The 25,024-nt window shown below is 43.1% G+C and overlaps 1 protein-coding gene across 1 annotated transcript; it reads right to left on the bottom strand.

Annotated features, from left to right (window-relative positions):
* Positions 1–1,976: 1,976 nt before the first annotated feature.
* On the bottom strand, positions 1,977–22,882 carry LOC306764563 (netrin-G2-like; the record flags this gene model as incomplete). The annotated part of the gene is given in 10 exon segments (XM_079251737.1): positions 1,977–2,107; positions 2,191–2,280; positions 2,356–2,499; positions 4,139–4,306; positions 12,051–12,085; positions 12,087–12,263; positions 15,117–15,355; positions 15,429–15,574; positions 17,817–18,075; positions 22,631–22,882. Coding segments are annotated over 10 exon segments (1,641 nt in total).
* Positions 22,883–25,024: the final 2,142 nt, after the last annotated feature.

Consider the following 25,024-nt stretch of genomic DNA (forward strand, 5'->3'; position numbering starts at 1 on the left):
TGGTACATGCGGTGCATCTTTCCGCCATTAGGAAAGGACTTGTTAGGCTTTGTTTTGGCTTTTATTTTCTTGACTGTCAGCATTTTTCTCAGAATCTGCCATTTTTACTGCTTCTTCCTGCAACAAATAAAGTAATCACAGAAAAATTAAGTCCAACGTTTTAATCCGAACTCTGGTTTTACTGGTCAATCCAGTGGTTTGTGGTTTAAAGTCCACACTGTTGAGGGCTGTGAAATGGAGATTCTGTGGTTGCATCTGGCATTTCTGCACCCCTGAGACTGAAGAAAGCAGAAAGTTAGTGAGCAACAGAATTCTAGGAGTAAATAAGAAAGATGGCTTTCATGATGAAATGCTGAATGAAGGTTACAGGCAGCTGAAACCAGCATGGACAAAGAATAGGGGAACCGTCATGGACTTTATTCACATGGACAAATATTTCATATTTATATATCGCACTAATTTAGAAGAAGTTTTTTCTTTTACATTTTGACAATCCAAATGCTCAATAATCCTCTTTTTATGTTTTTAACAAATGCATATCAGCCACAGTCTCATTTTTATTTGCTGGGGTCATCTACCCTTCAGGAAGTTCAAGCATGAACAGAAACATCCACCACAGAAAAGATCAGAATGAGCGTAAACATGATCATTTTCTGACTGTGAACAGGTTGTAATCACTCAGATTCCAAACAGTTTAAAAAATTATTTCCAATTGACACTGAAAGGATAAGTTGAGGTGTTTACATCACGCATTATTCTGACTGGATGCTGGCGCTGGGTGATATGACCAAAATCTCATTAGCCGATATAGCTCATTTTACATCCCCATAACGATATACATAAACATATAAAACTGTGTAATGTTGTGTCAGTCATCAGTTATGTGCCAGATGTGCTAGGCAACAGCAGCAGTGATCTCCTTCCATTTGGGGGAACTATGGCCGTATGGCGTTCCAAAGGTAAAAGCAGCGTTTGTGTCTGGAGTTTATTATGAGCTTTCGCCTGTGTCTGCAGTAAAAAATCGTTAAAGAAATGGCTAAAACCAGTTGCTACCGGATTGGCAATTGCTGTCAGAGACCAACCATAAGCCACTGAGATCGCAGTGTTCTGTTGAAACCTGCTACTATAGGCTGAATTTATAAATTTATCTGTTGATCTGTGCTATCAGAACAGAATTCCTGTCAGCTTTTCAGGCAATTCAGTTTTGTACGATCAAAAGTAGTTTAAAGCTCATTCATCCAAAAATCTGCAGATGCAGTAAATACATTTCCTGCATTTCCTGAAGTTCCTTCAGCTGTGAACAATCCATTAATTTCTGAATCAGAATTAATGTGCTGGTTAAAGTGGTCTCCAAAAACAATATGACAACATGGATGGAAGCTGTTTAACTTTGCAAGTGTTTCGTGGGTTGTGGGAAGTTACAGGTGGTGCCAGTGGTGGCAAAATCTTTCACAGTTTTCCATGAAATATAGTAAAAAGGTACAAAACATGAGAAATTTGAAATAAATAATGGAAATGTGTAAACTTTTAAATAATTTTTACATTTGGCAATCCATATGCCATATCCAAGTGGCTGGAATGGTAATGATCTGTGGCTGGAAACCTCAGGGGGCAGGATGATAAATACCATCATGGAGCAGAAATCCTGATGGACGTCCACAGCCAGACTGATAAACTGATAAGGGTTAACAAAACAGACATCATGGAGGACAGGAGGACAGAAGTGGCAGACATAGAGATACTTGAATAACAGCAAAGTCAAGCAGAGGGAGGAACATGAGAAGCTGGAAGATGAGCGAAGGTGAAGGGAACGGTGGTGTTTGTGGTGATCGGACCTTAAAAATGGAAAAGTGGCTCCAGCTCCAGCTTCTACAAGAACAAGCTGAGTTCAGTAAAAACAAAACCCAAGAATTTTTTCATTTATTTAATTACATAATCTGTGATGTCATACGTGGGTTTGGCTTTTTGTCTCAGGGTCAGGAGAACATGGACGTGAACAGACTGAGGATCAGCAGGTAGAGTGGTGATGTCGGCAGAGAGGAGGAGTTGTCAGCGTTGTTTTGGCAACCAGACTTCTTCAGACAGACGTTCTGCTCACAGAACGTACCTGCATACAAACACACATGACATCAGCAAGCTCCAAGCCCCACCCACGCCACCTGCTGCGTCAGCACACAGGTGTGTGCTTACCTGTGAAGTTACTTGGACAGATGCAGCTCTGGAAGTCGACGCAGGTTCCTCCGTTCTGACAAATCAAACGTTCTGTATCACACAAGTTCTCTGGAGAAGGAAATGATAATCTGTTAACTGAGAGTCAGTACCTTAAAAAGTCTTTGCCCCTCCCACTGTGTCTACCTGTGCAACCGAGTCCTCCTCCTCTCCAGTTGTATCCCGGCAGACAGGAGTCACAGCGCCTCCCTGTGGCTCCGACTTTACAAAGGCAGAGACCAGAGTCGGCACAGTGAGGAGACGAGCTCCCCTCTGCGTTACACTGGCACTCTGAGGACACACACAGACATCTTCATCATGATTATCATCATCTTCATCCTGTGTGTGCAGACTAAGGAGGAAGTCGTCACTCCTCTTCATCTGCTGACTGTATTCTAGCTGTATGTTCTGAGGTTAAAATATGGCATGAGTAACAACTTTGTTGCTTATGTATTATTACAATAATACAGCCTTAATAAAAGTCCCAGATTTATTCAATAAATGTAGGATAGGCTAGTTCATTATTATTATTATTATTATTATTATTATTATTATTATTATTATTATTATTCACTTTTTTTTTTTTATTAAGATCTGGCGGCCCCCTGAAATCCTTAGGTTGCTGCTGCTTAGGGACAGCTACCTAAGTAGGGAAGCCAACACTTTCCTCTCTCCAGACACATTTTCCATCTTGTCCACAGAGATCAAGGCATTCCCTTGACATCTGAGGGATCTATATCCCGCCAGCATGTTTTTGGTTCTCCATGGGGTCTCCTCCTGGTGGGACATGCCCACAATAACTCACCAGGGAGGTGTCCAGGACAATCTGGTCCTGGTCCTAACTAGATGCCCAAGCCATCTTTTCAGGCTCGTAAACCAAAAGCCTGTCTTTTGGTTCAGCAACTTCTTCACTATGAATCACAGATTTAGAGTCAGCATCACTGCAGAGACTGCATCCCCCTCCTGAACCGCCCACTGACCAGATTTTCCTCAAAACCTTCTGGAAGTAATTCCCAAAGTCAATACCAATGCAAGCCTGTTCGAACCCCTCCCATGCCTGACTTTTTGCCTCAGCGACTGATAAAGTTGAGTTACATTTAGTTTGCTGGTAACCATCAGCTGCCTCAGGGTTCCACAGGCCTAAAAGGACCAACAGGACTTCTTCCTTAGCTGGATGACATCCCTCACTGCTGGTTTCCACCAGTAAGTTTGAAGATTACTGCTGGGACAGGCACAGCTACGGTTGCCCACAATGAAGGCACATAACACAGCTTACTTACACCCGATATCACCCGCAAGTCAGGATAGAAAAGGGGTTCCTGCAACAAGCATTGATCAGTTGAGAGTGAGGCCCTCTCTCTACCTGAGTGTTCAAGACCGTTTGTGAGGAGAACAGAAGTCTAGTAATGAAACACCACTCCTATTCAGATCAGGAGGCCATTACTCCCAATCACACCCCTCCATGTATCACTATCATGGCACACCTGGGCATTGAAGTCCCCCAGCAGAACCAGGAAGCCCTGGGGAGAGGGTCCTCTCCCCATCCAAGAACCCCAAAAAGGGACTGAACTGCTGTTTAGTGTGTAGGCAGAAACGACAGTCAGGGCCTGTTCCCCCACCCAAAGGTGAAGCGAAGCTACCCTCCCATCCACTGGGGTAAACTCCAATTACCAAACTGGGGGACAAGGACAATGCCCAGACTATGCCAAACATAGTGGACAAACAGGAATGAGTCCACTAACATTCATGATGTGACTTGTTTTCATTTGCTGATATTTGACTGAAACATTTTCCGTTGTTCACAGATCTTTCCTGTTTTATCTCCACACAAAGTTAACACAACATCAACCCTTTATATCAGATACATGCAATCAGCTGTACGGTCAGCTGATGTCACGGACTGTGAGTTTGTGTTTTCAGTGCTACTGACCCACACAGATCTTCTCGTCGTCCAATGGCAGTGAGTTGTTTATATAGTAACCAAGGCGACAAAACTGACAGTTCTGCCCTCTTGTGTTGTGCTTACAGCTCACACATGTGACCACGTTGATGAAGTCGATGTAGCTGCAGCGGTTGGAGTGACCATTACACTCACAGTCTGACAAAGAAAGACACATTGTTAACAAAAAAAACAGTTAATATTTGACATGGTCACCCAGTGAATGGAGCCCCACCCCATTTGTACCCCGAACATTAAAAAAACAAAATGGAGATGGAAACAGGAAGACTGATGGCAGCATGTGAAGGCTGATCTGTTCCCAACCAGGCAGAACTGGTTCTGTACTTTGTCAAGGAGCGTCGAATATCCCACAAAGAGGTTAAACTATCATAAATACCTTCAGTTTCCTGGAAAGTGGTCATTTATCATGATGGGGTGGGGTCATTTATGGTGGTGTGGAGTCACAGCACTCTTACCCTGGAAGTTGACGTAAATAATTTTGGACAGTTGACTGAACTTTGGTCCACCTGGAATCAGAATCTTCTGGGTCGCTTTAAACACAAAACAAATTGGGGTAACCATTGTAAGATGAGGTCAGAGTTCAGCACTGCTATGACTAGTCCTATGGGATGGGATGGCATCTGCTTCTAGATTTTGTACCTTTCTTCTCGTAGCCCTTCTCTTCTTTCTCTTTAGTTTTGCCTTTCATTTCCTCTGTGGAAATAGTTTCTGTTCATTTCAGCAGTGACAGAACATATTTCAGATTGTGTTCAGTTTTTCAACTTCCTTACTGACCCATCATTTTATAAAAGGAATAGCAGACTGGGGACTGTCTGCCTCTTTAGGAGAATGTTTATTATCTGACATTATCTGATTTAATCTACTAGGACATTCTCTGTTATGACAAATTCACCTCTAACATTGCCTCCCTGACCTGTGCGGTTCCACAAGTTCCAGTGCTGAGTGCATTTTTTTCCTTTTTTACATACTTGCGTACATCGTTCCATATTTTAATGACACCTCTAATCACTTCTATGCTGATGATATTCAGCTGTATGTGTCTTTTAAGCTTTATCAGCTGGACAGGCTGTTCACCTTTGTTTAAAGTGTCTCTATTATGCACATTTCAGTCTAATTTATTTTAATATACAAGTCCAGAAGGGCATGAAATAATCAAGCATTTTTCACAAACCCCTTCATTCATCTTGTTTTGATCCTCTCAGATCAGCCTCAGCTAGAAACAAGCAACCAGAGAAAGCTCCGCCCTACGTCCTGCCTGCGTCTGATTGGTCAAATGCTAAGAGCAGTTATACTGAGCAGTGAAGGTGGGCGTGGCTTTCTTCTCATGAACGTGCACAACCTAGAGAAGATGACCAATCACTGAGTCCCTCCCCTGGGACGCACTAGAATTCTGAAGTGGAAAAAACTCTGTAAAACCAAGCGTTTCCGTCGTCATGGAAACCGAAGATAGAGTGCTGGAAAACTCAAACATATGTTTTGGTGATTTAAAAAAAAAAAAAAAAAAAAAAAAGACATGTCTATGTCTATATGTACATGTCGATCAACACTATAACAGTGTAGAAAGCTCAGAAAACTAGAAATAGCATAATATATTAGTGATTGGCTGTGTAGTAAATATCTTGTTTCAAACACAAACAGGACTTGAACCAGCAGTGTCCAATGGATATAATCCCTAACAACCACGCTAGACGATACGTGGAAATGTGTGGGTGGTGATATTTGGCAACATTTGAGAAAGATGTACCTTTTTACATACATAACATACGTAAACCACACAAATGAGGCTAAATGTTGCCTTTTCTACCAAACTGCTATCTAGTCTGTTTTTGAATGTTCTTAATACATTTTCTTACATTTGATTGTAGTTTAGTTTTTACTACCTTTCTCCTCTTTTGGTCCTTCTGTCTTCTCTTGTTTAAGGTCTTTCTTTTCCTCTGACGCTGATGGTTCCGTTGATTTTCTTTCCTTCTGGGATTCTGGATCACCAGCAGACTCCGATCCAGAATTAGACTCAGTATATTGACCAGTTTCAACTCGGTTTACATCCCCACCCGGGTCAGATCGATCTACAGTAGTAGAAACTGTTCCTGACACAAGATCACCTCCTCCTGCTCCAGAGGGAGGTGACAAGGACTCTACAGAACCATCTGGAGCTGCAGGGTAAGCATCAGGAGGAGGTATATCAGGAGAAATTGCACCTGGAGGAGGAGTTTCAAAAGAAAGTGGATCAGGAGATGGTGCCCCTAGAGGAGGTGCATCAGGAGATGCTGCATCAGGAGGAGAGTCATCAGGAGGTGTATTAGGAGGAAGTGCGTCAGGAGGAGAGGCATCAGGAGGAGCATCAGGAGGTGTATCAGGAGGAAGTGTGTCAGGAGGAGCGGCATCAGGAGGAGCATCAGGGGGGGAAGCATCAGGAGGTGCATCAGGAGGAGGTGCATCAGGAGGAGAGGCATCAGGAGGAGAGTCATCAGGAGGTGTATCAGGAGGGACATCAGGAGGAGGGGCATCAGGAGGCGTATCAGGAAGAGCATCAGGAGGAGATTCATCAGGAAGTGTATCAGGAGGAGCATCAGGAGGAGATTCATCAGGAGGTGTATCAGGAAAGGCATCAGGAGGAGAGGCATCAGGAGGTGTATCAGGAGGAGGCGCATCAGGGGATGGTGCATCAGGAGGAGGTGTATCAGGAGGAGAGGCATCAGGAGGTGCATCAAGAGATGATGCATCAGGAGGAGAGGCATCAGGAAGTGCATCAGGAGGAGGTGGATCAGGAGATGGTGCATCAGGAGGAGAGGCATCAGGAGGGGCTGCATCTGGAGGGGGTACATCTGGAAGATATGAATCAGGAGGTCCACTTGGAGGAGGTGCATCAAAAGGCGAATCTGGAGGAGGTGCATCAGGTACACCTGGAAGAGATGCATCGAAAGGAGGTCCAACTGCAGGAGGTGTACCTGGAGGGGGTGCATCAGGAGAAGGTGAATCGGAAGGAGGTACATCTGCATCCAGGGGAGGTCTATCTAAAGAAGGTTTATCAGAAGCAGCTGAATCTGGGAGAGACTCATCAGGAGGAGGTCCACCTACGGAAGGTGTATCAAAAGGAGGAGCATCGGGAGAAGGTGTGTTAAGAGGAGTCAGATCAGGAGAAGATGTATACAAAGACAGTGCACCTGGAGGAGTCCTATCTGGAGGTGCATCAGGAGGAAGTGCAAGTGGAGGAGGTTCACCAGGAGACGATACATCAGTCAAAGTGACTTGAGTCTTTGAATCTGGCACTTCTGGAGGAACATCTGGAGAAGAAATGTCTATCAAATTGGCAGGAGTTGTAGAGGAGGGTTCTCCTGGAGCTACATCTGAAGGAAGTATATCAGGAGGAGGTCTATCAGGAGGAGGTATATCAGTAGGCACTACTTCAGGAGGTTTATCCGGGGGAGGTATCTCTGGAGGAGGTACATCAGGAGATGGTAAACCAGAAGAAGCTTCATTAGGACGTGTGTCCAGGGATTTATCTTCCAATGACACATCTAGAGGAAGGATATCAGGAGGTGGTAGGTCTGTAGATGGTATTTCCAGTGGTGCAACAGAAGGTGTGTCAGCTCCCACCTGGGTGGTTGGAACAAACCCAGTGGGTGGAGTATCTGCAGATGAAGCCTTGTCTTTGGGTGGGGTCATTTCTGGGATGGTTGGAACACCAACAGATGGTGGATCAATACTGGTTACCAGGTTGATATTGACAGTCCCAGAGAAGGTGGAGTCTGGAGTGGAGTCAAAGGGTGAAGTCACTGGATCAGACATAGACACCTCCAAGTCACTAGAGCTTCCCAGGACAGGGGGGCTGCTGGATGTATCCGTGTCTGCTGACAGTCCTGCTGTACTACTAAAGTCAGAAAAAGTATCCATGTTTGTAGTACTGATAGTACCACTGACAGTATAGACTACAGAGCTGGGATCAAATGTTGTGACTGAGCTTACACCAGTTCCAGGAAAGTCACCAGCATCTGTGGTGCCAGTAGGCAAAACACTTGAGTCAGTCATGGACATACTGGTAGTCCTACCAATGTCTGCATCGAAGACAGATGTAGTATCAGTGGCAGTATTGGTCTCAACTGTAGCAATACTCCATGGCTCCATGGTCGTAGAGCTAAAAGCTGCATCTGAAGCTGTTAAAGGACTTTCTGTGCTTACATCAGAGGTTAGCGAGTATGTGAAAGTACTGTCTGTAGTGGTAGAAAGGCTATCAGTCATACTGTCAGTTACTATAGTAGTAACTGTAGTACTGTCAGTTAATGTAATAGTACTTTCATCAAATGTAGTAGTGATTTCAACAAATGTAGTGGTACTGTCAGTTACTGTAGAAGTACTCTCAAAAAATGTGGTAGTACTGTCAGAAAATGTAGTCGTACTGTCAGGAAATGTGGTAGCACTGTCAGTAACTGTAGTACTGTCAGTAACTGTAGTACTGTCAGTAACTGTAGTACTGTCAGTAACTGTAGTACTGTCAGCAAATGAAGTGCTGTCAGTTACTGCAGTAGTGGCGTCAGCAAATATGGTAGTGCTGTCAGGAAATGCAGTAGTTCTATCAACAAATTTAGTAGTAGAGCTCAGAGCAGCATTTACATCAGTCTGGGTGCTACTGTAAGTTATAATAAAGGTGGTAGTAATTCTGTCAGTAGTAATAGTAGCGGCAGTAGTACTAGTAGAGTCAGTCACTCCATCTGATGAGGCCGAAGGTCCATCAGATGCTGCTGAGTTAGAGTCACCATCCGCTGTCAGAGAAGAAGAGTTGTGTCTCTTTAGTGAATCTGCTGAACTGATATTTTCTCTCATCTTAATTACAGTAATATTGGATTAAAGTTTCATCCACATGGAGACAGATCTGATTCTGTTAGAAAAACAAAGTTATTAAAGACGGAATCATTTAAAGAAATATCCAGTATATGTCTAAACCAAACAGGTGAAAATGCTGTGAGACATTTGCCAGGCCTGTGAGTGGCACTGTGACCCTGCCATAGAAATACACTAAAAACAAGGATGGCATGAAGAAGGTTTACAGTCAGTCATCTCTGCAATCTCTGCATGTATCCATGTGGACGTAGTCTAAGTTTGGAGACTGTTGCACCTGAACCGTCCAATCAAAAGACAGTGAATCTTCCAGTATTGTTCTGCAGAGACACTTTCTGGATTCCTACAGTTATTCCATTGCAGAAAATACAAACTCCACTGGACAAACCTGGATTAAGACTTGCAGGACTTTTATCTTCAGTTTGAGAGACTTTGTTTCCACATTTGTCCAGAGGTTTGATCGTAAGCTGCTGTTCCATCACTCTGCAGACCCAGAGAGCCACACATTCATGCCTGCAGTGCCTGACCCCTCCGTTTTTGCAACAATGCCATTCATTGCAAACCACCATGGATGACAGCTGGAGGTGGTATTCAACGCAAATCACATGGTTTGTTTAATTCCATCAGACTATTTCATCAAAATGCAATAAGTTTATAATGATTTGATACTGTTTACCACTAGTTCCTGAATGGTATGGATGAATGCTTGATCTGCACATTAAATCAAGGCACCACAGAGTCAAACACAAAAAAATAAAGAAATAAAAGTAATTAAGTAGATAATATGAGATACATGTATAGTCCAACTCTTTATATAAAGTATGAATCTATTTACCTTTTCAGAAAGCAGACATTTCAGAAACACATATTACCAGTTTATATTTTAGACTAGAAGTTAGTTTAGCATTACATGATACAATATCTATATAAAGTCAGTTATACTATATTATTCATATTATTTTGTATACCATGTTTATGTCACTATTTACATTTATATTACTCTATAACTTAGAATAACAGATTTCATTTTATAAAAAATGATGAACTTTGGCTAACTATGCTCTCTCATAATGTGGCAATCTCCCGGGACCTGAGACATAAAGGATCACATAAAGGACAGACACTTTCATCAATCTCCTGCTTCATTTACGCCTGTAATTTTGTCCCTTTTCAGGAACCTTCCAGATCCGTCGCTTGACACAGTAATCACAGCAATAGCCCCGCAAACTGCAGGTTCAATGTTGAGCGTTATTGCTGACATGCATAACCATGGCAACGTAAAATAATGGACGTGTATGTTTAAAACAGATACCTATTAGCTTATGTAAGAAAGCATAAACGAGTCTGAGCAGTCCAGCAAGGGCAAACCTGTCCAACCTGGACAGATACAGGACCAGCTGGAAGAGGTGCATTTGATTTTCACTGCACCTGCTGTGATGGCTACTTACTTACTTTGTGATGGGTATGTTTGATTTCTGTCTGTTTTCTACAGATCTCACTGATGTATAATTAGTGAATAGGAAGATTTCAGATCATCTCAGTGTGTTTCGGGGTATTTCTTCCAACAGAATGTGGTCTGGACACTTAAGACCAGACATGCCCTCGTTTTATCAGCTGTGAAGCAAATGCTAAATATAAATGCATACAAACAATGTTTTTTGTTAAAAAAATTATAACATATTTAGATGGGCCAAACATTTCATCAATTGCTAGTATGCAATAAAGTGTACTTAAACTTTTCAAATATTTACATTTTTATTTGGTGTAGTGCAGCTTCAACTTTTATGAATTTAACATCTGATAAAGCTTTAAAAGTGTAACTTTTGCCTAAAAAATGGTATTTGAGTTGGACTCTGATTTAGTAGTTGCATTTTTCTTGCCCATCAAGTGGCACTGACAGGAAAACAAAGGCAGGGATCTCTAAGGATTGAGGACCGGTGTCCCTCAGGTGTTGAATGTTTCTCTGCTAAAACACACCTGATTCAAAACACACCAATCTCCACAACTTATTGTCAAGGTCTCTTAAATGACTCATTCATTTGACTCAGATGCGCTGCTGAAGAGAAACATCCAACACATGCAGGATACCATCCCTCTAGGACCAGGCTTGGAGATCCCTGACGTAAGCAGTCTGGAAGACTTGTTGATCCAGAGATGGATGCAGTTGGAGTTTAATTGCCGTCCAGTAGAGGGCATGTTGTAAAAAGATTATAAATTCAGAACTGGTCCGGGGTCAGGCCTGAATCTGCTCTCCAGGTGTGCAGAGACATACTATTAGTCATATCTACTCTACAACAACTATCAGCTTAGTTGTCTGTTCTATAGTCTGTAATTATTTTCTGTCACTGTTGCATCTTGTCCCATCCTGAAGCTAACTATCATTTCCAAACATCCATGAGCACCTTAAAAGTCTTTGTACCATCTGCTGTTTGCATAGTTGAGAGAGTGAGAGTAAGGTTTTCAGGTTTATTCAGGGTTGGGGTGTTGATTGGTAAAGTTGTTTTATGGCCAAACAAGTGTGTCTACGTAAAAGGGGTTAGGTGACTGAAAGGTTAACACGGACTAATACAGATTAGGCACACAAGTGCAGAGCATCTGTTGGCGTCTCACTCGCTCTGAAAAGATTAATTTTCAGACTTCACTCCTTGTATGTTGTCATGTATCAGGGTACATGAGATAATGTAGGACAGGCAATCAGCTGGAACTCATCTGGAGAGGAAGAATTGATGTAATAATCACTAAGTTATAGATGTTTTGGCTTCAATATTTAGCTTATTTGTTTCAAACCAAAGTGAGTTCAGCAGCTGATGAAAAGCAATTTTTCACAGGAACAGAAGTGATGCTTACTGGTGGCAAGGTTTGTCTAAAAACAAAAAAACATTTAAAAAATAATCCCAATGATGCAACACTGACAGGTGAACATGCTAACAATGACGACTGACACACAGGTGAACACAGGTAAACAGCTGAATTATTACTTACTGGTTACAGTGTCGGCTACTTCACCTGTAAAAGACAGACAGTGATAGACTTACAGAACAAACACACATACAGGTGCTTACATGATTTTTTTTACTAGTACGTACATGTGTTGGCAGTGCCTTTTGGCAGAGGCAGGTATGATCCTGGCCTCCAGCTGCTGGATCTGAACCCTCTGCGGCAGCGCTCACAGTCTTGTCCATTGGTATTGTGGTCACATGCACACTGCAGCATTGCTTCACGAATCACACACTGAGATGCATGCAGGTTGCACTTGCACCTGAGAAGCAAACGTCAAAGACAGATGTTCCACCTAAACTTAGACCCGCTGATGCTGAAACGTTACAAGAAGTTCAGGCATCTTCTCCAACAACCTTCAAGTATCCTGTAAAAACAAACATTCTGGGAACCTTCAAAGTATGAACAGCTCATGTGAAAACAGACTGTACATATTTAAAAGTAATAATCACCTTTTACACCAGTGGTTCCCAACCTATTTCTCATGAGAACCACTTCAACCAACAGGCAAAAGGTTATGGACCCCAACCATGGTGGAACCAGCTTTCTTTCATTTGCCAGTTTCTTTTCTCTGCTAACATCTGGCTAAGTCCTCTTCGGTCATTTGATCAAAACAAAATTAAGGCAACTATCAGACATCCATTCATGACATAATGCAGGAAAAGACAAAGTTGAAAGGATTGTTATCATGTACCACTCCACTGTTGTAGCTCAACTATCTCACTGACCTACTAAACTCCACTGAATGCACCAAAACTGACTGGATGTACAAGGCTTGGTCTTAAGCCCTGCACTGGGACCATAGACTGTATATAAAAAGATGGACGTAGCCTCTGTGACGTCACCCATAGGTTTCTGAAGAGTTGAATTGAAGCTCGGTGGGCGGTTCTCTTTCTGCACAGCAATCTGAGGCAGATATCTGTTTTTTGTGTCTTATTTTGAGTAATTCTAGTGTATTGATTTAACCTACAAGTCTGACTGTTTTTTTTTTTAACAAGCCATCAGGTTTTCGGTTGTTTATAAGCTCATGTTAAAATTTGATGCAATATTGGCATATTTGTTTTATTTAGGATATTTACACTTTTTTTTAATGTTGATTTTATCATATTCTTCTATTACAGGCCAACTAATGCAATTGTTTTCAGAAAACGGTTCAAATAAACTTGTTTTTATTGACCTTTAATTGCATTGGTGGGAGCAAGGGGTTTGCAGACCTAATTGTCATTACTTATAATTTTTTCCGATATTGGTTTCTCTGCGGATTTTTTCAAACTCCATTTCCTTTCTTATTTCAATTCCGACGGGGAAGCAGTGGCTAGAGTATTGGCTTCTGCAGGGTGTAGTTCTTTTTTACTTTGGTTACAGTGTAGGATTATTCAGCAAAAACTACAAAATGGCGGCACCCATCTTTTTTTCTTTTTCTTTTGTTGTTTGTTGGTTGGTTAGTTCCCACTCCCGTCTGCTCCCGTTAACTGTTTATCCTGTACAGTCCCAATCCCATGATTGACTGTGATTGAGTAAAATTGACTCCCATCCTGTGGGAATCTTGCAAGAATCCTGTGACCCATGGGTTTCCTGAAAAAATGTCAGCCTCTAACACACATGCGTGAGCGCGTAGGAATGAGTGAGACAGGCAGTGGTTCCAGACAGTAATCTAATTTTAGTGGGAGTGGATTGGAAAAGGATTTAAAAACTAGTCTTGTGCAGAGCTCCAGTGTGGTCTAATATGTAGATTTTCATCTTTGATTGAGGGTGTATGTTTTTATGATATGTGGGAAATTCTGATTTTGCTTTCAAAACTCAGCATTTTTGTTCTCCAAAAACACTATTTGCATTTGAATTAAACAGTAGAACCCACTGTCTTAACACTGGTCTTAATCTATGCCCATGTCTATGAGGAGTACTCAAGGAGTGTGGGGTACCAGATTCTCTTTTAAGGACCCTCTGGTGCCAGTGGATCCAGTATCAGAACTTGGTCCACACTGCCAGACTGCTAGATTTGTTAATGTGACCTAAACTTGAAAGTGACCAAACCAGAGTCCCTTTTAAATTTATTGCCTCTTTTCCATCAGGATCAGCTTGTCTCAACTTAACTTGTCTCAACTCATCTCAGTTTGGTCCTGTTTCTTTTCCATTACAGTTTAGTACCAGGTCTAAAATGGACGGGGTTTGTGTCAAATTGCTGGGACATCAGTGATGTGCACGACAAGCTCTACAACAACACAGCACCTAGAGGCAATCTGCTACTTGGTCTGTGGCTTGCCGGTTGCTGACCATAAATTGCATCCATTTGTTGGAACCACTTCCAGTCCTGTCTATTTCATCCACTCCGATCATTGTTGTTCTTGACCTGCCGATAGTCCTTTCTTAGCTTTTTCAGCTTCTCTCGACACTGCTGAAAACTCCTTTGCTACCCGTAGCCATTGAGTCAGAAAGCTCTTTATAGATTTTATAGTGTTGCTCCATATTGTTCCCTCTGTATCCTTTCCTCAGAAACCAAGCAAAGAAATGTCTCCACCTCAGAGTTGGACCACGGAACAGACTTTTGCTGCAGCATTGCTTGTCACATAATGTAAACAACTTGTGAGTTGGAGTTGCTCTTCCAGTGATGTCACTCTCTGACCCTGACCTCTGATTGACCGCTGCCCTGACCAATAGCAGCATGCAGTCTGGCGAAGTCACACACAACCCGACTCAGCTCACTTAGAACCTGGGCTGAAGAGTGACAAAAAAGTAAACCAGTAAACAGGTAAAAAAGCCTAGTGGAAAACCCTACAAACCAAGCTGAGGCGAGTTGAGTTGAGACGAACTGATACTCATGGAAAAGTGCAAATTATGTTCTGTAAAAGTTTTCATTGACTAGTTTCGTTCTTCCAGTTGGTACTTAATGTCTCTTTGCTGGACACTGTAAAATCCTGATCACATGGAACAATAAACAGAACGTCTTCAGGTCACTCAAGAACTTTAATATCCTGAAAAGAAGAATTCCAATTGGCCACCATATGAGCTCTAAACTTTTAGATGTATGCTGTCAGATTTCAGACTGGAACAACAGTTTGTGGTTACCTGCAGTGATGCTTAGATGTTAGAGTGGAGCTAGTTCTTGGTTGCTCACCTTGCAGGAACATCAATGTTGGACACAGCATAGAAATACTTCAGTAGGTTGTCTCTCTGGACGTAGGTTCCTCCCAGTGCTGGGCGGAGGAGACGTAGACGGAGGTTGGTGAAGGTGAAGAAGTCTCTGAGCCCCTTCATGGTTTCCATCCGGGTGTACAAGGCATCCGTATTGATTAGTTTTGGACCAGCAAAGACACCAAATCGAGCGCGCACCTCAAACACAACATTCTTCTCCTCCTGTTGGCCAAGCAGAGTTTTAGTTTCATCATCAACCTGCAGATGTTAGTAAGACCAGTATCCAGTGGCTCACCTTGGCTCCAACCCAACGGGAGTACTGCTCAGTGCAGATGACCCGGGTTAAGTTACTTGGTGCTAAGTCAGAAACTTGTTTAGGTGACATGCCAAAGGCCTCGAGACAGTCATCAGCGTAATACTGATATGGCTGCCATGTTGCTCCTGAAATACAAACACAAAGAAATTCAGCTATGTTCACACTGCAGGCCTTAATGCCCAATTTCGGTTTTCTGGTCAAATCCTATTGTTGTGCTTTGCTTTTTATTTTACATTTAAATGCAGACTGCTGTGTAAACTGCTTACGTTCCTAAAGTGACCTGCATGCTCAGTTGAATCTTAACAATGGCATGCACAGAAAAGTGTTTACAGAAAAAAATTGCAAAGGTAACCGCTATTCTCATTTACGGGCTTCTGTTAATAACAGCATCTGTTGGCAGTCCGTACATTTGTGAGCAGTAAATGGCAAAAAGGTTGACAAGGAGAAAGAAAGGTAATTTTACTCTGCTGTCCCTACTTGGTGCAACTGCTGTAACATCTGTACAACAGAGTGTGTGGATCAGAGCCAGGAGTGGTGGGATCAGGATGGTAGGTAGGTAGGTTTGCAAAGGTGGAGTTCTTCCAAAACTTTACCAAGAAATACCCTTTCAACACATTACCTGAAGACTTTTGAGGCACACCACATCATTTGGGAGACTCATCATTCTGAGAAAATGAGTAGAAGTGGGGCTGTACTGGTTACAACAGGGGTGGGTTACTAACCTTTACTAACTTGTCTGGCATTGCCAAATCCTCTGTTTATCATGTTCTCATTGAGGATAGAGGCCCGGCTACCATCCATTTTTGTTTTGCTCTAAACAAACCAAATGTTTCTGGTTTTCCAAAAGATGCCGGAAATGAAAGAAAAAGCACACTTTTGCCACTGGAAGCTGCTATTTCATCAACCAGAATGCTAACATAAAGATGCTGGTTAAAATATTCTATTACAACATGAATTAATAGTAAACAAGAAAAAATAATAGTTGGCAGAATGATATTTGAATTACGAGTGTAGTTCAGTTTGGTTCACAATGGATCAGGGTATCATTGGGTATGCATATGTGGTCCTTGAAGATGAGGATATTGAGCCTCTTGGACAACCTCTACCAAATGAAACACAGTCCTGATTAATGATATAGGAATGTAACAAAAACATGAGAACAGCACCGTCCAATTTAGAGCTTTGGATCATTTCTCCACTTGAAGCCAACCACATAAACAAGGTGCCATATGAGAACAGAAACTCTGCTGATTACAGAGATGTCTCTCTCATCACTGTGGGACAGAAACTCTGCAGCTAGCTGCCACAATCACCAATCATGTCTTATTCCATCTTTAAAAACTCTGCTAATGTGTCTCCTGTGACTTAGCTGGAAATTAATCAGGAAGGTCCTGCTGGTTTCCATGGAGATAAAGACAACTTTAGGGTTTTAACCCTTCCTATCATGTTGGGCTATGTTGGGCTTTAAGTCTTTCCGGACCCTCATGGTGTTTCTAAGGTCTGTCCCTGGATTCTCTTGATTCTTACAATTGATAAAGGTGTCCATCATCACGATAAGGCAACAGCTTCCTGAGATTTTTACCTGCATAACACTTTGGTTAAAACATCTGGAAAGCAGCACAGCATCACTTTTTACCTTCTACTGAAGCAGTTTATAATCAAATGTTTCCTGCTACATCTGGTTTTCACTTAAAGTTGTTTTCTTTTAGGAGGAGATAAATTCACTGCTGTGTTCCATGTGAATTTACTCGGACACAGTGACATCCTTATCCTGGCACTACTGGAGCTTTCTGTAGAGACCACGATAATGCATACAACACTTGTAGCTGTGAAGATATACTACATACTACAAACAAGCCTCATTCAGAAGGGTTAAGTACAGGTAGTACAAATATAAAGGGTTTTTACCCTTTAACCTCTTAAGGCCCAAGCAGTTTTTTAAACATGCAATTTTTTGATTCACCTTGTTATTTGGGCTTGTTTGAACCCAATTAGATTTAAAGAATCATGTTCTGATGTTTTGTACTTTTAGAGAACAATGATGTCCACATATGTGGACTTGTGGACATAAGAGGTAAAAAGTGCTGTTCATGAATGTGGTAGAGGTGGATTTGCAGGGATGTTGATGAATTTCTTTAAAACATTATTGATGTCGCTGTACATCTATAAACATCTCCTGCAGATTTGGCATTTCGAATAAGAAAATTAATAATTTTTATGATATTTTGAGCTATGCCTCTCGTTCATGTGCCCTGTAACTATGAGCTAAATATTGATCACCAGACGCAGGAAGAGTGCGGGAAGACACACTCCTTTCTTGCTGGGAGATGTTACCTCTACCCCCCACCCCCCAGCTCCCCAAGTCACCTTTGTCCAAGGACTTTTCCAGCACCATGCTGGTTGGTCGGCCGTACTCAAAAGTGATGATAATGTCATCGACCACCTCCAGAGTCTTGTTCCAGGAGAGAGTGATGTTAGCCAATAGGGGCTCAGGATACCTGGACCATGTGATGGTCTGCCAGTAGGTGATGAGCCCACCCCTCTCCCTGTCTCCCATCAGCTGAGGAGGATGGGACAAGTCGGGGCTGGAGGCATCACACTCATCACTGCACAGGTAGGGATTCTCCTGTATACACACACACAAATAACATAAACCAACGTCAAATAAAATGGCAGAAGCATCACACAGGGGTTTGAGTGTGAGGTGTCTCTGTTTCTACACTGCATACTGTTCCCACTGCATACTTCAAATCTTTTTGATCTCAGACAGCAAGGGATGTAATGTTGGAGGCTCCGAGCTGCAGATGATGACAGGACGAGACTCGTGTGACAAACCCAACCACATGTCTCACAGAAACAATGCTTGTGAGAACATGAGGGTTCCACCTTATGTAACAAAGCTTCAGAAGCTCCTGCAGGAAGAAACCTGGACGGCATCGTGTTGCCTGATTAGGTCCACAGAGAATGGCCGCGCTGTCTCAAGCACATTGACAAACAGGTACCAGGTAAAACCACCTGTTGGACTGAGCCAGTGTCAGAAGCTGGTCCCTTCAATGCGTCTGGGTCAGTATGGGACATGTTGGTATGCATTTTTAACTTTTCCCCACACAAAACATAGGAAGGGTACCAGAATGTATGACCTGTCCTAGTTTTTGGACCCACCTTTGGGGTTCCAATCTTATCAATTCAACTCAAAAGGTTGGAGATTGATGCTCTGCTATCATTTAAAAATATACATTGACAAGGCAAGAAAGAACAGAAACTGAGGGATCAGTCTGCTTCGTTGTTTTTATGTCGTCTTGTTCGATGCTTCTATGACATCTTGCTGTTACGTAGATGTTGCTGTACATCCAAATGCCATCTGGCCGATACAATATCTGCTTGGTAAGGGAATGGTTGGCTTGTTGATGTGCAACAGAGACCAAACAAAGCACCTACGCAGGTCTCAGAAACTGCAGACCAGGGATGGGCAGCTCTTGTTCTTGACAGCTGCAGTAATGCAAGTGTTGGGAGTTTCCCTGCTGCAACACACCTGGCTCAGGTCAACACATAATTAGCAGACTCGTGCGAAGTTTTATGTTCAGCTCTGTGCAAGTCCACTAATTAAGTCTGAGTCAGGTGAGTTGCAGCAGGGAAACTAACATTTGCAGGACTGCTGTGAGGACCGGAGTTGCCCACCCCTTTTCTAGATGCCCTGGCCCTTGGAGGTCCATCAAACCGAGCCGATGTCAGAGTTTCTGGACCCTCTTGAACTTGGAGGTTTGTCAAACTGAAGAGGTCTGAAACACTCTGGACCTGTTGGACTGACCGGCCAGAAACCATCTGAGGCAGACTGAGACATATTGCCGACCTGTTTTCCATGTAATCTGCAGCTACAAGCATGAGAAGAGCATGTGAACACAGCTAAGCGAAAGAGTATGATCCATGTATGGCGACAGATCAATGGTGACTCTAATCTGATCAGTGAGGCTCATCCTTTAACCTCAGCTGCTGCTGCCAACTGTCACACTGCGGCTACATGACTGAACTGACTTAACTAGCCAACACTAACCAGCCGCAACTAACCACACACAGACCCCCGGCCCTCTCCCCACTCAACTGATCAGGTTCAAAATGTTCTGAAGGGATCATCAGGTTTTATTCATCATTGTATTTCTAGCTTTAACTGAAAGCATCCACAGACCAGTCACATGATTCCTCTGATTACATAACGATTAATCATCTAAAACTTAGCACAGAAAATAAGGAAATTTGTGTTTGCTACATTATTTCTCTCTTTTACTGATATGCAATATTGTTGCAGGATATATTGTTGGAAAACATGATTAAAGGCAGGTATAAATAGTAAGAATGGTGCTTCTGTGGAATGAGCAACTCAGCTAAAAGTGGGAGAAAAACACCTAAAATGTGGCGAAACCTCCTGCAATATTCTCTTGTTGGTGGATGATCGTTCTCTCCCACAGTGAAATCATGGGATCACCACTGGCTCCAGAATCTCATTCCAGCATGTCTGCCTGGGAGTAAAAAAGGCATATTTTCAGGGGGCATTACCCACATGTTTATCTCATTTAGTTGGGAGATCATTACAGGCTTTCCATGACTATGTGCTGAAGTGTCCTTGGGCAAGACATCAAACTCCAAGTTGTCCTCCAATGTGCCTGTTGTATGTAAGTCGCTTTGGACAAAAGAGTCTACTACATGACTGTAGAATAGAATAGAATAGAATAGAATAGAATAGAATAGAATAGAATAGAATTTAGCTCATTCCACAGATGCATGATCCTTACCAGTAGTGCCTTGTTTTAGCAGTGAATAATCCGGCTAATGTTATGTAATACAACATGTTCATTCATTATCCTAACCGCTTAGTCCAATTAGGGTCGCGGGGAAGCTGGAGCCTATCCCAGCAGTCTTTGGGTGAAAGACAGGGTACACCCTGGACAGCTCTCCAGTCCATCACAGGGCCTCACAGAGACAAACAACCACTCACGCTCACACCTTTGGGCAATTCAGACTAACCAATTAACCTAACATGCATGTCTTTGGACGGTGGGAGGAAGCTGGAGAACCCAGAGAAAACCCACGCATACACGGGGAGAACATGCAAACTCCACACAGAAAGGCCACTGTCCAAAACCCCGCCCCAGCAACCCTCTTGCTGTACAGCCACAGTGCTAACCACTATGCCACCGTGCAGCCTGCCATGTTGATTATGAATATTGTGATTTTTTCAATTACTTTATGATTAAGCACATGATGACATAATGTGATCACGGTAGCGACATCATGATGTAATTTGTGTGATTATCCTCATTTTTAACTATCTGTCAAATCCAGTGTTTTTACAACAGATGGAATCAATAATTAACCTTCAGTTTTTTACTTTATTACCATTGCCTTTATCAATAATTGAGGCAGAACTTTAGTTTCCCAAAGGAACAATTAGACCCACAGCAGGACACATGAGCTCTGTGTGAGTTCGGTGGTGCCCAAACCGAGGCTCAGGACTCCTGCAGGAGGTCACCGCATGGCTGACAGTTGATCATTTTCTCTCTATTTTTTCTTTTAATTATTGATCGACATGAATACATATGAACCTTCGGGGGAAATGCTTCCCTCTGCAGCGATAAACCTCTCAGATCGTCCTCATCTAGTCTAATTAGCTCAGAAATTCAGACCCCCTCAAGCAGATGGAGCTGGTAGTTTTTCTGCTTCTACAGTCAGAAGACGCTGCTCTTACTGTTGAAGAGGAAACATGTTTTTAGAAAAACTGATTAACCTAAATGTCAGCTCAGAACTCCAATCTTTAATGTACTGAAACTCTTCAAGCTTGAACTCGGAGTTTGGTGGAATCAGCAGCAGTTTCCGTCCTGGATCGTTTGCTCAGAAAGCCTTGTTCGTTTGAGGGAGAGGATAAGCACAACTGGATGTTATAATTACTTGGTTTCACAACTAACTAAAGTAGAAATGTCACAATAAATTAATACTACAGATATCTTAATATCATTACTTTTCACAAAAGATTATCTCTGTTTTATCAGCAGCGACTTGCACATGGACCAAGAACGACGTCAGACAACATCTGTGTGTTTCTGCTTGTGTCGCTCTGTTTTCCTTCTGTGCAGGAAAACATGAGCAGCAGCAAATCTAGTGATTTTTTGGGATTGTATTGGAGACTCATGAAGACAGACGTGAAAGCCCACACTGTTTTTATGAGCAGCAGCACTGCCCCTCCCCCGCCCCAAGGAGCTTGTTGGAGGCCTGGGGTGTTGGAGACTACAAACACATCACATCAGCCTTTTTGATTCAAATCCTGTTGGCTCAGAAAGTCCACTTCATTTGGGGAACTGTGAACACTGCAAACAAATTCTGATTCGGACCAAAGAAGCAGACTTGGTCTTCCTACAAACGCAGGTCTCGGTCTGTTTCAAGTGGACCAAATACATGAAGCGGACCAAAAAAGAAAGTCACTTTCTCCATGTGGCGTGGCATTGCTTTGTGGGTAAATCCATAGCGATGGCGCTAAGGGTCCTCTGCCTCGTCTGTTCATACTGCGACCATTGTTGCAGTGGATTTCTGCAGTATACTTGCATAAGACACGATAAAAACCAAAACAGTAGGTTGAGGAAACTGAGTTTTCTTCTTCACGCGGCCCTTGTCCTCTCTTTTGCTAAATACTGTGCAGCGCCACCTTTGGTGGAAATGGGGATATATTATTGTAATGGTTTGGCTGGTTTGACCAAAGTGCAGCATGAACACCATCTGATGACTTTATCCTGACCCACTACAGCATGATGCTGTCACCACCGTGTTCAACTGTGGGGATAAGACCTGCAGCTGAGACGCAGAGCTGTTGTAACATGAAGATCGGATTTATCGCTGTTCTTCCAGCACATTTGCTGCTCTGCAGAGAATAAATACTGGAACGTCTCTTAGACTCTTGATCTCTGGTACTGAACTGTTTACTGGACAACTCAAAACAGGTTTAACCATTTTCAAACCAAACTGGCGTGTTAAAAAAAAGCCACTGAAGCCACATTTTCTCATTGTTTGTGAGTGTTTCAGCTGAAACTGAACCAGATCTTCGTCCCTGTGGGGTCTGAGTAGCTCTGCAGGACAGGAAACTCATTTGTGATCACCTGTGTGTGTGTTCAGGTGTGTGCTTGGTGCATCAGACTAACCAGTGTGCAGAATCTTTCAGGTGGGTTTCCACAGGTGATGCCTGGGGGGTCGACTCTGATCTGCATGAACTCCTTCATGTTGGTTGGGGGGGGCTGACACGGGAAAAACTCCCACGCCGATCCTGACTCCGAACTGAGGAGAGAGCGGCAGACGTCGAACTGACTGCTGATCTGAGACCAGCATGCCGGCAGCAGCAGGACACCGAGGATGAGGTGGACATGGAGTGGGGGGGGCCGACTGAGGCGAAACATGGTGAACAGTCAAATGAGCAGGAAGTTCATCTGCTCCCTCATTTTGTCCCCATGAGATCAGTTTCTCAGTGTCTTCTCCAAATGGACAACTAACATAATAATAAGGGGATCACTGTGTGGTTGTCATGACAATCCGGTGAGCATCAACATCCAGTCATTGTAGAGATGTTCTGACCCATTCAGGCCTGAAACAACAATAGAACCAGTCCGAACCTAAAACCAGAAAAAGGAAAAAACAGATTAGACAGATTAGAAATATTTAGGGATTCTGGAGAAGAGGATCTGTGGGACAGCTGAACCTCAACTTCAGGAGGAGTTTTCATCCTGCTAGTGGAGCCGCAGACCACCACTGCACCCTGCAGGGTCTTGGAGGGTACACGGAAGTTCACCCATATGTGCTTTGTGGACTTTGGAAAAGACAAACTGTGTCTCTTTGGTAATCTTTGGAGAAGGCTTCAAAAGTTTGGGGTACCAGACCCTCTGTATGACCCGTGTGATAGGCTGGTCCTCATTGCAAGCTGATCATTTCCAGTGAGGGTTGGATTCCGCTAAGGCAACCCTTTGTCATCAGTTCTGTTTGAATGTTTTATGGACAGAATTTCTAGGCCTAGCTGGAGTATGTAGTAGGTTCACTTTGGTGAATTCATGATAAGGTCTCTGCTTTTCCCGGAGGATGCGGTTTTATTTGTGTCATCAGGTCATAATCTTCAACTCTGGAATGCTTGCAGCCAAGTAATGAGCGGCTGGGATGAGGACATCATGGTGCCAGCTGGAAAAAAAGGTCGGCAAAGAGGTCCTGCCTCCAGCAGAGGTAGAGTGGAACGGGACAGGAGGATTAGCGCTGATGCAGACTTTGGACTGTCGGAGTGAAGAAGGAGCTAAGTCAAAAGGCAAAGCTGGCATCTTACCAGCTGATCTACATTTCTTCCCTCGCATGTGGTCACGAGCTGTCACGGGCAAAGGGTCTCCTTCAGATACAGGGTGAGGAGCTCGCTCATCCAGAGGGGCTCAGAGTAGAACCACCGTTCCTCCAGATCGAGACAAGCCAATGAGGTGGCTCGGGCATCTGGTTCGGATGTCTCCTAGATCCCTCCCTGGTGGAAGACCCTTAACACGCTGTAGAGACTAAGTCTCAGCTGGACCAGGATCTTCAGGGTCAACCTGGATGAGAAGAAATACCAGGGGAAAGAGAAGTCTGTGCCCCCATACCTCAAGCCCAGATAAGCGGTAGAGAATGGATGGTTGGATGGATGGAAGAAACTGTTTAGAAACATGAAAACTTTCCAGACCTCAGAATAATACAGTTGACTGGAGAATCAACAAGCTTAAACTCATTTTATAGCTTTTGTGGAACATTTAGGACGTGAACTTTGAACCCAGTTTGAAGCAAGGAGAACAACGAAGTCACAGCTCAGCTGTGAACCGCTGAACAGTGAGAGGCTTCCTGCAGGGGAGTCCAGGTGTTTTAACGTCTTGTATGAATCTGTTACTGAGCGTTCTGTCGCCTCTAAAGATGAAAACAGCCGCTGCTCCTTCATCCTCTGTTTGTTTATTTGTTTGTTTGTGTGAACTGATGAAAAAGATGATTGAACTGAGACACAGAGGACTGATGCCTTCACATTTTTCATCTTCTTTATTAAAACATTTCTCTTCAACCTCCTGTACAAGTCTGATCCCCTGAACTAGAATCTGATCAGTTTGGCAGGATCTGTTACCGTCGGAGGCACCTGCACAGGTGTGATTCGGCTGTAACTCCGGTTCACATGCACGCGGTATTTAGACCCTGAGCTGCAGCATAACGGAGACTCCAGAAGCAGGAGCTTCATGTGCTTCAAAAACCTGTTTTAGCCTCCAAACAGGTGAAATACCTGAGAAGACCACACAAAGCACTGCATGTGAACAGACCCTGTAAATCCAACCTGCTCTGATAGCATTTACACTTACCTGTCTTCCCCTCACCTGTCCGTCTCTCTCTGGGGGTCTTCAGGTTAATTCTTCATAAGCTGATTACCAGTTCTTCCTCCTGTTGCCCCTCTTCTCTGCTGTCTCTCCTTTCTGTTTACTTTTAGTTCTCTCCCTCCGGTTTAATCCCTTACTTCTTCTGCTCTTCTTTCGTTTCTTTTAATCCATTTACTCCTCCTC

The sequence above is a fragment of the Telmatherina bonti genome (assembly GCF_933228915.1).
Source record: "Telmatherina bonti genome assembly, chromosome: 13".
NCBI classification, from domain to species: Eukaryota; Metazoa; Chordata; class Actinopteri; order Atheriniformes; family Telmatherinidae; genus Telmatherina; species Telmatherina bonti.